The sequence below is a fragment of the Metopolophium dirhodum genome, chromosome 9 (assembly GCF_019925205.1).
Source record: "Metopolophium dirhodum isolate CAU chromosome 9, ASM1992520v1, whole genome shotgun sequence".
Classification (NCBI taxonomy): domain Eukaryota; kingdom Metazoa; phylum Arthropoda; class Insecta; order Hemiptera; family Aphididae; genus Metopolophium; species Metopolophium dirhodum.
This window is the reverse complement of record NC_083568.1, coordinates 2921035-2938331: the sequence shown is the minus strand read 5'-3', so window position 1 is coordinate 2938331 and position 17297 is coordinate 2921035. Positions and strand designations below refer to the sequence as shown.

Genomic DNA, 17297 nt, shown 5'->3' with positions numbered 1-17297 from the left:
CTGTGACTTCAATACCAGCTAGCCACTTCCCTGGAACCTTCACCCCTACACCTACTCGTCATATTTTGAAAAGCAGGACCAATCGTTTCCATTAGACGTGGGGAACACAAATGTGGTATAGTCGTGACGTGCATGGCGTAAGTGCTTAACACTATACTGAGTGTCCGCTGACTACTTCTACGCTTGGAGGGGCTCACGTAAATTTGTGTCCATTATCGCGCAACTCTTTTGAAGAGACAAAAACATAAAATTGTATACATTGACGACTTACAGCTATTGTACATATTATACATATTTTATTCGATTCTATTATACACGTGAACCCTTCATTATATTCGTCACCGCAGGAACGAACACGTAGTGTGTAAGTACGTAAGGCGTCGCCGATGCAAAGATATGTTTTGACTAAATACCTAAGCTCTCCGAAAGTTAAACTCTCTGAAACCAACTGCAATAGGAAGGATAGGTGCCGCCGGAGAGTTAGATTAGAATCAAGTGTCTTTTGTTCACATTTCTCTTAAGCACATCAAAACATATTATAAGTGATTATGTTTAGTCCGTCGTATGTAAAATGTATTGATTTCAATCAATAGGTAATTATAGTAGCCCGTAGTTCGACCCTAGGGTAATGACTATAAATGTGTGCACTATTTTCTTACAATTACTGGATATGTATATTTTACTAGGGTCGTTATTAATATTTTGCAGCAATAATTAAACCACTTCATTGATGTAGGCATGCGGCATACACACTAAATCTATATGGAAATATTATAAACATTGGGGGGATATTGACATTGGATATTTCCGATAGATGTCAAAAATTACTATATAATGGCTACTTAACAATTCCAAAATTTAGAGTATTAATAAATTCATTATATTGTTAAGTAAAAAAACCGGAGGTTAGCTTGCTCGGTGAATCATCTTATACATATATGTACGTACTACGTCATTATAATGATTTAAAATATGCAAACGAAAAATAAAACACGAGTCGCCTGTAAACGTACACAGGTTAGGTAGGCACAGCAGTAACGTCTGTTATATGTGCTTTGTATAAATTATCATTATGATTATTATATTATATTGTGCGTTGTACCTTCCTATGTGCAAGCCAATTATTCCTTATAGTTGTCAGTGGACCACTATTATGTATGCGTATTGTGCATTAGATGTTATATTATTATTATGCTAATACCGCACGCATATACGTGGAGACCATTGTGACGAAGCTTTCCACTCCTCTCGACGTTTCCGCGGCGGCCGAGTTTTTTGGCCTGTCGTTCGGCGTTCACCAGCTTAATATTATATAGGTTACTGTATAGTATATATTATTATGTATTGCACATATTAAATATTAACGTGTTTACATCGCGGAGACAAAACGGTTGTCTTTCTCTTTAAGATAATAATAATATAATATATTTTATTTTTCCGCTGCCCACGTCTTCGTCGGTCCTCCTCGTCGAGTGCACACCACACACGCATCACTGCAGCAGAGCTGTCGTTCGGCCGACCGACGGACGACTCTCGCGAGTTCGGTAGCTTGCAAAAAGTGGGCCGAATACGTTCGTCTCCGAGTACGATACACAGATAAGTGCGCACGATTGCAATACAATATATTTAATACATTATAATATTTTTGTAATTCGATGTTGTAATTCTGATATTATTTATTTATTAAAACTACTATAAAATGTAAAAAAAATATTTTCAAATACCTCAGCAGTTATGTGGTTGTTGCGTTGAGTGATCTTCAATAATCACCTGGCATATCTGTCGACCTACGGATGAAAACGCTCGCGAGTTCGATAGTTTGAAAGCGGGCTGAGTGTACGTGCGAGTTATACACTGATAGGTGCTCACGATTGCAGTACAATAATATTATACTTTTTGGGACATTTTCCCGTGATTTTATTCGCTGTTTGCTGAAGTAAGACAGTGGCGTGTTTTGCATAGAATTATACAAAGCTTTGCCACACGTTTATGTGGCATTTCGAGAGGATACCATCGCATCAGAAACACCGTTGATTATTGCATTTTGAAAAAACAATAGCTGAAGTCTCCATTTTGAAGTCGAGCGCAACATCAAAATATTGTCCAGACCAGATTTCAATATTTTAGGTAAGTGAAATAATAAAAGTTAAAACATCATTAATCATAATGCCGTGTAATTAGTTGCTCATACCTATCGTACCTATTTCTATATTGCGTATACCTACTTTTACATTTGCTGACCAATTACTTAAATAACAAAAACCCTCTTCTCAGAATATAATATAATTATTATATTTTTAATTATTTCACGACGATTCAAAATTGTTCATGGTTATATTTATTTTTTTTTCATTTATTATATAAAATTTATCTCGATACGGTTTTAATATTTTTCATCTAGGATAAACCGAAATTTTCGTCGAAATCAGTCGAATAGTTCTTGAGTCGATAACGATAACCATATTATATATAATATGTTAATATAACATTTTACTATCAATTATTACATATCAATGTGAATGGACCACGTGTGTGGTTATGTGACTATTCGCTTCCGATGCCGCGGCATGCCGTTAAGATTTTCCTAGGATAATTTTACTTCTATACTATAGGTATGGTATCTCGTAAAATATTGGTCAACTACTATGCTCATCTGAATTTTAAATACTTATCACTAATCTATCGCTAAAACTACTCGGACGACCGCGACGGCGGGAAAACATAACAAACAAAAAAAACACTAAAACAAAAATATATTTAGGTAATAAGTTTATACCCACAGAATACATTTTTAAACAGTAAGCGTTATCTCGAAAAGGATTTTGAAATTTTTTCAAAATGACCATAAATTATTGAATATGACAAAAAAGATTCTGAGCGGAAACGGTTTACTTTTTTTGTCATCACGGTTACCAAACAATTATTTTAATAATAATATTAAAATGTTCGTACATTATTTTTTTTCCACGAAAGTTTTAAAAGGTATTGAGAATTTTTAATTTTTACCTTCCCGCAAAAATACCAACTAGTTACAATTTTCTACAAGAAAACGCTATCAAAATTAACGATTGGAGAATTTCTGCTAGTAAAAAAAGTGTCTTCAGACTCAAAAAACAAAAATTAAAAAAAAAAACACCATTGTAAAATAAATACATGAATCGCTCCACACAGAATCTAAAAATTAAAAATTATAACGACAAAAAATACATATTTTCCCTTCAAAAAGTTTTTTTGTATAACGACAAAAAATATATCATGTAAACAAATTATTTACTAAAAACTTTCGTATTTTTGGATAGGTATTATAATGATGAGCGCTTACTGTCAACAATATAATCACCCATTTGAATATTTTTTTATGATGTACGCTTATTACGATATGACATATTATTATTATATTTTTTTTACTATTGTACGCCACTACACGTGGTATATCCCGCGGGCAATAAATCCCTGCCAGCTATATTACATTATTATGTTATGTGCTGAAGCATAAGTTACAACACAATATAATATACGTGAAATGGAATATTTTGGCAATGTTTTTACAAAATAAATAAGTTGTAAGTTATAATGTTACATTTCTTTTTACATTCACGTAATTGCAATGTGTGTGGAACTGCTTATGTCTCGAGAAAGTAAATTAGGCACCTACTTTAAAATTGTAATATAAATACAATTCTTTACCCTAACATGCCGTGCATATAACAAGCAATATTCTATACACGTTACCGATAGCATTCCAAGGACGATATTGTACTTGTAACCATGAGCGCTAACCATTAACCTAACTAGGGTTAAAATTCTAGCGGGAGGGCTACAGCCCACCTAACAAAACTATTAATATAAAAAAACCCATATATAAATATATATGTGGCTTATATCTATATCAAAAAGGAATATTTTTGGGGGGTTAAATTTTAGTCAGGGGGCTAAGCCTAGTTGTTCCACCGCTAGTAATTCAATGAACGTTAACAAATAACATGCTTAAGGCATAACAATTATTACTAATGTTACCAAATAACATCTTTAAATCATTTAAACTGCATTCTAAAAATGTTGCAGAATTATAATATAAACAAAATAATATATGCATATATTTTATAACTAATTCTTTATAGGTACTTGTTATTCATATAATTTGTTATACATGAAAAGAAACAACAATTGTATACATAGTTTAAAAATAAAGTAATAATGAACTTTATATTTTACTTTTTACTAAGTATAGAATTATGTATATGAATTAATTAACATCAATATGGCACATGATAATATTTAATTTGAACTATAAATAATATTGACTTAAAACAAATTATGATACATCGTAATTATTCTCTTGCTATATACTTTAATATCAAATTATATATCCAATATGTAGGTAATATAATTATAGCATTTAGCAAACTTAATATTTAATAAAAGATTTACATTTAAAATCATACAAATCAGTATAACACGTAATGTTTGACATTACATAATGCATAATACATATATTATAGTTGTATTATTTACTTGATTTATTTACTATTTTTCTTCTCGAGGCCAGGCTCGACGCGATGTCCGTTTCGATTATTTCGCGTTGGAAATCACCGACAGCTGCAACAGGGATCCATTACACACGCTACTTAAAGCGTTTTACACATTTCTTCAGGCACTTACTTAAAATATTAAATTATTATACAACATCATTAACAAACATGCGACCGACTGTTTCGACTACCTATAATAATAATGATATATATTATTACAAAATACATTGTCGTCTGCGTCGTCTCTCCCCGAATAATACACGGGCTACATAATACTATATAGGTAACGCGTGCAGTTATATTATTATATGTCGTCCCTTCGCCGTTTTACTGGTATTTAACGCCGACGACGACATTGTCTAATTTTTTTTTTTTAGTGCCGGACGATGACGACGGCTAATGCACATTGTGTGCGAGCGCATTAAAACGGTTTTCCGATATTTTAGTACTAATATTCCATTGTCGGGACGTGTACATAATAATAATATCACATACAATAATATCATGATATAGCTGCCTGTATAGGTGTATTATATTATTATATAGGTGCCCTCGACGTTATGCGGATAATGTCCTGTATAGTCGTATAACGATCGGTTTTTACGCGTTATTATATATTATTATATTATACGTACGCGGCGGCTATTAAATACGACCGGATTTTTATATTTTCGCCTCCTCCTCGTCATCGTCAGCGGCGGCGCAGCGAGTCGACCGCCGCCGCCTCTGACCGGAGATTTACGACCTCCTTTATTCGGACCTTATATATTATATCCGTCAAAAATATAATATATAATAAAGCTTTTTAACGTTTGTAGTACGACATATTATAAGTGTTTCGTCTCGGTCTTTCGTCGCAGTCGTTTTCCTCCTCACGCGACACGACGGGCATACACACACACACACACACACACACACACACACACACACACACACACACATGCGCAAGACGATGGTTATCAACTCCAACTACATATTTTTTATTGGTCGTTATACCGGCCACAACGCTTTTCTTTTTTGCTTTTCCGCCCAAGCGGACCCTGCAGTCAGTCTTAAAAAGTTTATATAGCTATATACACGCGTATTATATGGCATCGCTATAATATTATTATTATTATATCGAAAAGCCGTACGCGCATTGATGATGATACCTAACCTATACATACAGGGTGACTTACTGAGTACGCCAACCTTCGTTTTTGTGCTTTTTCTTTTGACTATCGTATTTTTAAATACGTCCATTTACTGTGCCATTTAATGAGTGTAATGTATTTCGTGATACAAACTTGTTTGTTTTTCAAATGAGTACACCCTCATTATAATATATGCCGCTTCCTTATTTTCACTTTAAACTATTTAGCATAATATAATTTTTTGAGAATTTCAATGTAATAGTGTCTAAATCAAAATACGAACGAGTATAATAGCCGTATAGTTACAAACAATTATAAGACTAACGATAGTAGAATTGGAAAATATGAGAGCTGTAATGATTAAAAAATCATAGTAACTAAAATAATATTAATCTATCAACATTTTATAATTTGTAAGATCAATTTTAATGGCTTATAGCTATATCCTTTGTATATACATTTCAACAATTTAGATATTACCTATAGGAAAATAGGAACTAATTTGAATTTCCATATAGATACATAACATTAAAACAATAAATTATCTATTGAATAATTTAAACTTTAAAGTAAAATGGGGTTTCTCATTTGAAAATTTGAAGTTTGTCTCGCCACCGGACACTCTTTAATAACGGTACAAAATATTTCAAGTTTTCAAAAATAAGGTCTTTTTAAACCTAACCTACACGATATTTGAAAATTCTTAAATGTATATTTCAAAGAACCGATTCCTAATATTAACGAAAAAAATTGGGGGTGGACATGCTTGAGGCGAATCACCCTATATGTTTTATATTATGTATTGTATCGGCCGCCGAGCACTTGAGGTCATTACACACACGTTATTATTGCCAAACTCTTACACAAAATATTATTATATTTTATAAACTGTATAATATATGGTTTTACGACAAGTATCGTGAGTAAGCCGTAAAATATCATTCCGGGTTCACGACGTATTCGATTCCCGCGCAAAACTCGACGTATAAAGAATATTATAAAAATCGAATTTTTATTGCCGACCATTACGCCGAGTGCGTTACGTCCGGACGATTAATATTAGGAAATATAAAAATGATATTGCGACGTGAAAAAAAACGCACACATATACATACAGCGTTTTTCGAATGTAAACAGTTCCAGTCTTGTATCGTATACAATGGATAGAGTCATTCGAAAACGCTGCGAAACACACATTACTATTATATCGGACCCCCGTCGATATGCGAATGCGCGTTTGGCCTCTTATTATTTATATTATGTCGAATTAAAAATATTTTCATTTATAAATATCAATAATTAACTATAAAGGCGATGGCGGCATTTAATTTCCGGAAAAACCAATCGATAAACAGTCGAGCACGCACGGATGACGCCAATTTTGTATAGATACTTCTGTTTCTTTTTGTTCTAATTCGTTCCATGGACTTGCAATGACTCTATCCATTGTATATAATTTGATCTAGAGTTACAGTATGTACTGATATAACTGTTGTGGAATCTATAAATGAGAGAATGAAATTTTTACGGACTGTTTACTACCAATTCACTGCAATGGCGAAATACGACAATATATGTATATAATATAGCACGTTCGAAAAAACTTCGCCAAGAAAATATACATTTAAAATGGCAAAAATGATCAAAGTACCAAATTTATCATATTATTTGTACGAACTCACTCGACAACGACGACTGACGACATCAAATAGTGGAGCTGCTATAGTTTAGGTACCCCGAAAAAAAAGCGTCGGGAGAAAAAGATTTTATAAACAAAAACAAAATAAACAACACAAAACTGCAAATATTTGAACCTATAAAAGGAGATAAGTCAACATCAATAATAATACAATATATCATAAGAGTAGTTCCTCAAAGAGTTCCAGAAAACGTTTGAGACCGCGACCATCATATAATATAATATAATATACGTAATTGGTGCGGCGCAGTCTATAATACATCGGTCGTATATGCTTACACGTATATTATATATAATATCCTTCACCGATGTTGTTTATTGTGAGTAAACAGCAAAAAAACCTCAAAAAATAGAAACCACGTGCGCCACCCCGAAGGGAATACACGAAAAATAAAGCACACGCGACTCCCGTTTCCAATTTTTTTTATTTATTTTTTTTGTATTTATTTTCTCTCGAAAATCGGTTTTCCATACAAAACACACAAAAATTAGTCAATCGTAAACGACGACCCCACGTGGTAACCGAAATTGGATTACCTCCCTGCGTTTGACACTGTAAATATTTACTGCTCTCCCGGATCCGCACCGCGGACTTGTGTACGAGGACATGTAAGTTTTATTGGCCACAGCGTGCGTGTTCGCCGTAAACAACTCAAACGCATTTTCCGGCTTGCATGTCGTTTTCACGGTTCGATCGCTGCAAACGTGCATATAATACACGGTAATAATAATAATACGATTTCGCCGTTTAATCTTGCCGTGACTACAACGACTGCCGTGCGGTATTTTATCGATACATATTATATGTATATTATTGTAACTATAGCGAGATGGATAAAAATATATATTGAATAAAGTGCAGTGCAGTATGCGTTTGTGTACACGTGTATACCTATGTGTACGAAAAGAAGAGAATTTTCCAATGGGGTTGTAAAAAATAAACAACCCCAGTGCGAGCCCCTTTTCGTTAGGTATATTTGCACGATTGAATATTGTTTCAAAAAATCGTTTGAAGCTCCGCGAAGATGTAACGAAAACGGATCACGTACTGGCTTTAGGTATTTGCATATTATTAAATAACATCATTACCGTATCCGTGTACGAAACGTTTATTGAATCTCGTATCATATATTACGTACTATACCTACCAACTATTATGGTTTTCGTTTCGATTCGATAGCAGGCTAATCGACAATAGTGTACGTCAAGGGACGAGCGTGTAAGAGACATCGAATTATTACTCGACAAAATAAATATTTTACGTTAAAGAAGTGAAATAAAAAAAAATTCTGTCAAGTAAGTTACTTACTGTTTTGCTGGACAACAGGTGTCGAGTGTACCTATCGTACCTTGAGTAGGTAGTTAACTGTAATGGAAGTATTAAATTTTAATTCAGCAAGAAATCGTATTGTATAGAATGAAAAATGATCCAGAGCGGAGTCGTTCTTACTTTTTGGTAACCAAGATACCAAACACTTATTTTGACAATAAAAACAATATTTTAAAAATATTAAATAAGTATAAAAAAATCAATTTTTAAACAGCACACATAATATTGTAACATCGATATACGTCCATCGTTCCGCTCAGAGTCTAAAAATAGTCGATTGTAATATTTAGTATTATATTATACTATATTTACGGCGTTTCTAGAAACAATCGAGCTTGCTAATTTAAAAAAAAAATTAAATCATGCAACTGTCTGTAAAGAGAAATACGCGTTATAGACACTTATATAACAACAGTATAGATATACATAGGTAAATTATGTACCTATATCATTATGCATATTATGTTATTAGGTACTTACCTACTACGAAGTAAGAATGAAATACATAATTACCGCTCAAGCACGTTCAGTTGATTAGCGCGTTTAAAGTCGCGGCGTGTTCGGTACATTATTATATCGACGCAATAGAAGTCATTAATCACCGACATGGCATGACTGAACCAAATAAAAAAAATAAAAACTCTTAAAAGCGTTATTGTCCACGGAAAGAGCCCAACGCATACGCGCAACGAATATTATATCTATTCGTATTATTATTACGCTTCCGACAGCAGAGTTGACGCGAAATACTGCAGATATAATATAATATTATTGTATACAATCGTTGTCGAAGACTTTAGAATAATATTGGTTTTCTCCTCCGTCAGCTCGCTAGACGGTCACAATATGATATTATAAATACATTTAAGGCGAAGTGTTTATTTTGGGTTCCTTATTGTATGTTATACGCGAGAACGCTGCGGACGCCGTCGCTGACGAGTCGACAATAAATCATAACAATGTGCAATGCGAGCCACTCGGAGATCTAACTGCAGTCCTGCAAACGTTTCGAAATATTTAACTCAACAGTTGTACAAATATGACAGGTATAATATAATTACGTTATTTTCGTATATGCCTATTCTAACAGTTGAAATGATGCGAACGAACGAAACAGTTTCTTTTACGACCGTCCATTGTGAGGGCGAGCAGGACCTGCTCACTCCTGAAGAAATATAATATAAATTTATTATTGTAATATTAAATTAACGTTCGTCGTGAAAGGGCGAACATTTACAAGAACGGCTTCATACGGGATGTCAAATATTATTGACGTCCCACATATTATTATTATTAAGTTTGGAATGAAACTAATAAATGTACTGTCTTTATTTATCGAATAATAAATTTGATTATATTTGATTTACTATTTTTTTTATACTGTACACATAATATGTATATTTTAATATTATTAAAACTAATTTATACGTCATATTATATAAATAACAGTACAAATATTAATTAATACTAATTATTAATAGGTACTTAGCGTCATACCATATTTACATTTATATGTTGAAATAAATTTAATAAATTAAACTTTTAGGTATTAACTTACATCTGAGACATTTTTGATTCTGCCCCCCCCCCCCTTCTTGAAATTTTACCAATAGAAATTTCATAAAATATTTCCATATTATACAATTCATCGTAATATTATAACCATTTTTATTTTTTTTTTAGAGTTTTCTACAATTTGATGGGTTACGTAATGCTCAGTACGTTTCGACAGCGTTCTCGGTGATGAGGTGCGTGGTGGGGAATTCTATAGTAAAGTGTTCATCGGCACGATGGTGGACATCAACCGAGATAATAACAATGCCGTCGCTGTGAGTATAATAATATAACGATACTAATAATAATATTAATATATGAAAAACAACGCTCTTGATACAATATAATTATTATTAATAGTATTAAGATGTATATTATATTATGACTTTGAATACACAAAAAAAATTAGTTCAAATAATATGCAAAGAATTAATATCAAAGTATGCCCTTAGAAAGGGGTTTAACCCAGGCCACCCCGTGCAACCTGGTATTTTTAAACTATGTGTTTAACGAATTCACCAAGTAAACGTCTGGGGTTCCTAAAGGGGGGGATGCTTTTCCCCAATCCCCTTCTTTATTTTTATAAATAGCACCAATGGTCATTCACAATATTGTTCATTGACCTTTTAAAATTATTCTTAGAAGTTCGTTGTGTAAATAACTGCCTATTCTATTTCAAAGGGACCTAGAAGCGATCAGTGTATGGGTTAAAAACGTTGGTTTAGAGTTTAGTATTCTAAAGACGTGTCATTCCACAGAACCCAGGTTCCCATTATGTTTAAATACAATCTTTATTATTTCTTATTTATGAATGCAGATAGTATATGCTAAATTATCTATAGGTATCACACTTAATCGGGAACTAACCTTCCATGATCATATTATGGAAAAATCTTGTTATAAGGCTCTTATACACTCGGCTTTATAAAAAGGCGATATTTAGACTTATATTTGATAAAGTCTCTTAGATCTATTCTATAGTATGCCGTAGTTATTTGGGACCCTGCAACTGTGAGTTGTAGTAACCAGATAGAAAGGATGCAACGTACATTTTTAAGTTTTGCTGCTATGGTACTGAACATTGATCACAGACATCACCATAATAAATTATGATCCGGTACTTACGATACTAGGCCTATGAATCCTAGTTTGATTAACATGTTTCTGCAAACCAAGTGTTCATTAGAAAACTCACTAAATGCTCAATAGGCTGTCCTGTATTTCTAAATTGTTCTAAGTTGTTCTTTTGTCATGCCCTTTTACACTACCCGTAACAGACCGATGTTCAGGATGATGCGTACTGTTATGAGGTCCCGTCGTTTTCTCTCTGTTGGACGGTATGTATAAGCAATGTCTAAAGTTTATATTTTTTTTTATATAAAACTATAAACATATTTTGTTCTGTACTATGGGCCACACCCCGTTTTGTTATAAAACAAAACAAAACAACACATATAGGAATCAACATTACATAATACAAAATCCGTTTAACAATGTTGCATTGTTCATTATTTATTCATTATACTAAGCAACTGAGCTATATACTGTTAATAGATTAATTTGCATTGATTACTATGAATTACTGAAATTTCATATTCATGCGTTTGCTAGAGTGGCCTCAACAATAATTTATAATACCTATTATACCTACATGGTATTACCTACTGGTTACCGTATGACTGTTAAAGCGTCTATGAAACATACATGTGCAGCGTCCACAATTTAATACAATCTTATGGAAAAATATGTTCTTTGAAATTTGAAACTCAAAAAGAATGATTAAAGATAATGTAGAAAGTTTACAAAAAATAACCTAAAAATATGAAACAAAATGCTGTCTTCCAGTACTTGGGTGTATACACTTTTTACTATGAAATCGAATTTTATCCGTATCCGCAGGGCAAAGGCATACTGAAACGTCGAATTTTCGTCCGGAACGATAGGTCACCCCAACAGTCAACCGCGGCGGTGGCCAAACCACTTCAAGACGGCGGCTGCTGTCTGGCGGACACTTGCAAACGGTGCGTAACGTTCGACGAAACGATCACGATAAAGAACGACAAAGACTTAGTGGTCAAGAAGCCGCTAAAGCTGGAACTAGTCATCGACAACTGGAAGTCGAATGTAGCGAAAACGCCACCCGAAACGATTCAGCCCGATCCCGGGATCGTCAGACGTCTAGTCGACGAGTTCAACACTATTGAAGAAGTGAGTTATTGGAACATTATTAAATACGTACAATATAGGTCAACGGTCTGGAGCACAGATGTTTGTGGTTATAGTGATATTTTCGGCCAAAATAAGTTGAACATAATATCATTATGAGTCAAATTTCCCATTTATAATAATATTATTTTGTTTTATTTATACATTATTAAAGACTAATTATAATATGATGGCGTATACGGTTATCATTATTTTATGTAATGTATAGAACTTTAGTCTTGGAAATAAGTGAAAAGATCATGCTTTAAATAATATTATTGCACAGTGCAGTTGGCGGAGTGTATAGGTTTTTAATCGATTATTCGGAAGACTATATTATAATACTGTTATCGTGATATTATAATAAGTGGTTGTTAGGTATATTATAATGCTATTTTTAAAAAAAAAATCGTATCATAAGTATAGGCATTTTTGTCATTTTTCATTTGCAGTATTTATATTTTACATAACATCATTCAAAGAGAAAGTCATAAAGTCACAAACGTCATATGTTAAATTAATATGAATATTATTATTATTATTATTATTATGACAATTTTGGGTAATTGTACAATTTAAAAAGAACTCGAAAACGAAGAATGTAAACAGAAGGTTGAAAAAGGTACAAATAATAAAAATAACACATCACTATTATACTCTTCTGTCGTGTATGCTTGTTTTTTTAAAGAATTTTTTTAATGTAAGTAGTGAAATCAAAATTCAAATGAGTAGTTTATGTGTTGTTCCACTTTAGGATGAATTAGTTTCCAGCTATGAATAACAGGCTTAGAAAATATGGGAGCTATTATAATAGTATTATGCATAATATGCAAAATATTATTTTAGTAGTATATTCAATGAATCATGATTAATAATAATTTAACTATTTTAAAGTTTAGTTCTTATAAGTTTACTTAAAACTTTAAAAAAAAACAGGATTTAAATGAATGCATTATTAAAGGATTAAAATGCGTGATCATTGTTAGTGAATTTGTAGAATAGAAATTAAGTTTGGATTACAATTTTGAAAATAATATTATTGATCAACTGGTGCAATGGTTATTATTTTATATCATAATATGTATAGCTTATTATTTACATGTACTTATAGATTTTACTACACCTAATTGGTGGTAAAAGTGCAATCCGTGTGATCTACGTGTTTGTATAGTAAATATTATTCATTGCAAATTATTCTGAATGTTCAATTTCTTTTTTAAATTTATTATTGTCTAAATATAATTCATCGAGCGTCGCCAAAAGAAATTGTTGTAAAATATATTACATTACATTTACCGGAAACCTCGATGTTGTGTAGCTAAATAGCCTATTCAACACGCCGTGTCATAAAAATATTTTTATTGAAATGGATCAAATGAAATATTATAAAACATTATGTCTTTCATTTTGGAAAAAATGTATACAATGAAGTAGTACCAACTGCGAAAATAATAAAATGTATAGCGTGTCGATAGCGTGGGTATAATATATTAGTGTCTTATTTGTCGGAAACAGTGTTTAATAAGAAACATTGAATACAATTTGGTAATTATATTATTGTTAAGAGTTAATTTTTATTTGAAAACTGTACTGATACATCCCGCTCTGCGAATATTCATTGCTTTATTTTAAAAACACTACATTGGTAATTCTGAGAAATTGCATTATTTATATAAAGCATAATAACAAACCAAGGGATAAAACCAAGGGATAAAAAATAACTTCATTTTTAAAATTAAAACCACTAATAAAATAATATAGTCACCTAATTTACAGCGTATAACTAATATGAATACAATTGATAAATTCTTATATTGGATAGAACAATCGTAAATTTTAAATTGTATTCATATTAGTTATACGCTGTAAATTAGGTGACTATATTATTTTATTAGTGGTTTTAATTTTAAAAATGAAGTTATTTTTTATCCCTTGGTTTTATCCCTTGGTTTGTTATTATGCTTTATATAAATAATGCAATTTCTCAGAATTACCAATGTAGTGTTTTTAAAATAAAGCAATGAATATTCGCAGAGCGGGATGTATCAGTACAGTTTTCAAATAAAAATTAACTCTTAACAATAATATAATTACCAAATTGTATTCAATGTTTCTTATTAAACACTGTTTCCGACAAATAAGACACTAATATATTATACCCACGCTATCGACACGCTATACATTTTATTATTTTCGCAGTTGGTACTACTTCATTGTATACATTTTTTCCAAAATGAAAGACATAATGTTTTATAATATTTCATTTGATCCATTTCAATAAAAATATTTTTATGACACGGCGTGTTGAATAGGCTATTTAGCTACACAACATCGAGGTTTCCGGTAAATGTAATGTAATATATTTTACAACAATTTCTTTTGGCGACGCTCGATGAATTATATTTAGACAATAATAAATTTAAAAAAGAAATTGAACATTCAGAATAATTTGCAATGAATAATATTTACTATACAAACACGTAGATCACACGGATTGCACTTTTACCACCAATTAGGTGTAGTAAAATCTATAAGTACATGTAAATAATAAGCTATACATATTATGATATAAAATAATAACCATTGCACCAGTTGATCAATAATATTATTTTCAAAATTGTAATCCAAACTTAATTTCTATTCTACAAATTCACTAACAATGATCACGCATTTTAATCCTTTAATAATGCATTCATTTAAATCCTGTTTTTTTTTAAAGTTTTAAGTAAACTTATAAGAACTAAACTTTAAAATAGTTAAATTATTATTAATCATGATTCATTGAATATACTACTAAAATAATATTTTGCATATTATGCATAATACTATTATAATAGCTCCCATATTTTCTAAGCCTGTTATTCATAGCTGGAAACTAATTCATCCTAAAGTGGAACAACACATAAACTACTCATTTGAATTTTGATTTCACTACTTACATTAAAAAAATTCTTTAAAAAAACAAGCATACACGACAGAAGAGTATAATAGTGATGTGTTATTTTTATTATTTGTACCTTTTTCAACCTTCTGTTTACATTCTTCGTTTTCGAGTTCTTGATAATTTTACTGACGTTTTGTTTAATTTATATTCTTAGCCGTTTACCGATAGTTCCGAAATCGAATCTACATCGATTGAGGAGGATAAAGTTAAGGAAGACAAGCCGATGGAAAGCCGTACAAATGTCCCACTCTGCGAAGCTTTGGAATCGGTCAGCTTAACCACTGGCGACCAGTAACCGGAAAATGTTGTTTTGTATCGAACGTATATTATATATTATATATTTCTGGCATCGGTAGTCTCGAAGAAATAAACGTCTACAAAAGTACATTAATTTATGTGTTTATCTATAATGTAATGATTTGAACAGGAGTATAATCGTCCCGTTATATTATAAATAGGTTTATTGTATCGATCGTAGTCTTATCCAAACATTATCTGTATTGTTATTTTATGTATAACACTCAATATTTCAATTCAATATAATGTTCCATTCACTTTATCACTTTCGAATAGTATGTGTCTTATTTATGCGTGAATATAATATATATATATTTATTTTTGTTTTATTTTATAGAAAGCCATAGCAGTAAAGTTAACTGCTGACGGAAAACCGTCTTTACACGGTCGTTCGCAAAGTTCCGGCAAGGTAACCGATCTTATAAATATGTTCAATTCGAAATCAACCAAAGGCAAAACTGAAGAGCTCGAAATGAAATTCATCGATTTTTGACAGTATTAAATCCCTACTACAATATAAATATAATTTTAAAAACTTCGTTGGAGTCGACTCCCCCCTTACCCTACCGGCACGACTGAAATTTGGAATTTTATTCTGTATGAGTACGATATTTTTGGAATTTTACTTTTGTTCGTTTTAAAGTATTGTAACAACCTCCCTCAAAACCATATAATAATTATATTATCAGTTAATATACAAACATTTCATGCATATTAATAATTGTCAGGGATAGTTCAAATTGTTAAGAATAATAACGGCTGTTCATTATTTACCAAATTATATTAATATTACACCTAATTTCATAATGTACAACAATTTTCTTTTAAAACATGTTTAACATCATAATACATTTTTATAATCAATTATTTATCATTTTTAAACATTAATTCAAATAGATATACATTGGGATGTTTTTGTTTTTTTATTTAAGACAAGTACATATTTTACCAAAAGACCAATTTTACCACTTCAAATTGAATCATGACCAATCGCGACCCGCGTTCGTCGAGTTCTTTATGTTTTTTGTAACCGATCGCGTCCCGCTCGAGAACTCCGTTGATTGGGCAATTTCGAATTTCGAAAACGTCACCTCGACGACATTACAATATTAACAATGTCATTACAATGTAGGTACATTATAACAAATACCTCGTCGTTGGTCGTTAAAACCAATATATATATGCATCGCACTCGACACATTGTACGTATAATATATACACATAATAATAATATCGTGTTATATAGGTGTCCGTTTCTCTTATAATATTTTATTAGTCGTGTGTGTGTATATTAACGACCGAAACGGTTATAACGTCGTCTGGCTATACATCCTCGGCTCGCATAATATACATAATAATATAATATAATATAATAATATTAGGCGTAGAATATTATACTATACGTTTAATGCGGCGGCAGCGGCCTTTGCGCGCGTAAATATTATACAGACCGCTGTCGAAGGTTATAATATATTAATGTGCTCGACCATAATAATATCATAATGTGATCGTATACATCATATTATTATATACGTGCCCTATATATATATATATATACATAATATATCGTACGTGTTTAATATTCGTGCGGTGTCTCATGTGT

General features: G+C 31.7%; 1 protein-coding gene across 3 annotated transcripts; it reads left to right on the top strand.

Moving 5' to 3' along the window:
- The first annotated feature begins 1327 nt into the window (after nucleotides 1-1327).
- On the top strand, nucleotides 1328-16528 carry LOC132952260 (uncharacterized). 3 transcript variants are annotated; one of them, XM_061024494.1, is made up of 4 exons: nucleotides 1328-2127; nucleotides 10378-10523; nucleotides 12148-12456; nucleotides 16032-16528. In XM_061024494.1, exons 2-4 carry the CDS (start codon nucleotides 10485-10487, stop codon nucleotides 16185-16187), a joined length of 504 nt encoding a protein of 167 aa, XP_060880477.1. In that variant the 5' UTR covers nucleotides 1328-2127; nucleotides 10378-10484; the 3' UTR covers nucleotides 16188-16528. The 3 variants fall into 3 exon arrangements, with proteins under 3 accessions (XP_060880477.1, XP_060880479.1, XP_060880478.1); XM_061024496.1 differs by lacking the exon at nucleotides 16032-16528 and adding an exon at nucleotides 15552-16008 and having other exon boundaries at nucleotides 1334-2127; XM_061024495.1 differs by lacking the exon at nucleotides 1328-2127 and adding an exon at nucleotides 9442-9740.
- Nucleotides 16529-17297: the final 769 nt, after the last annotated feature.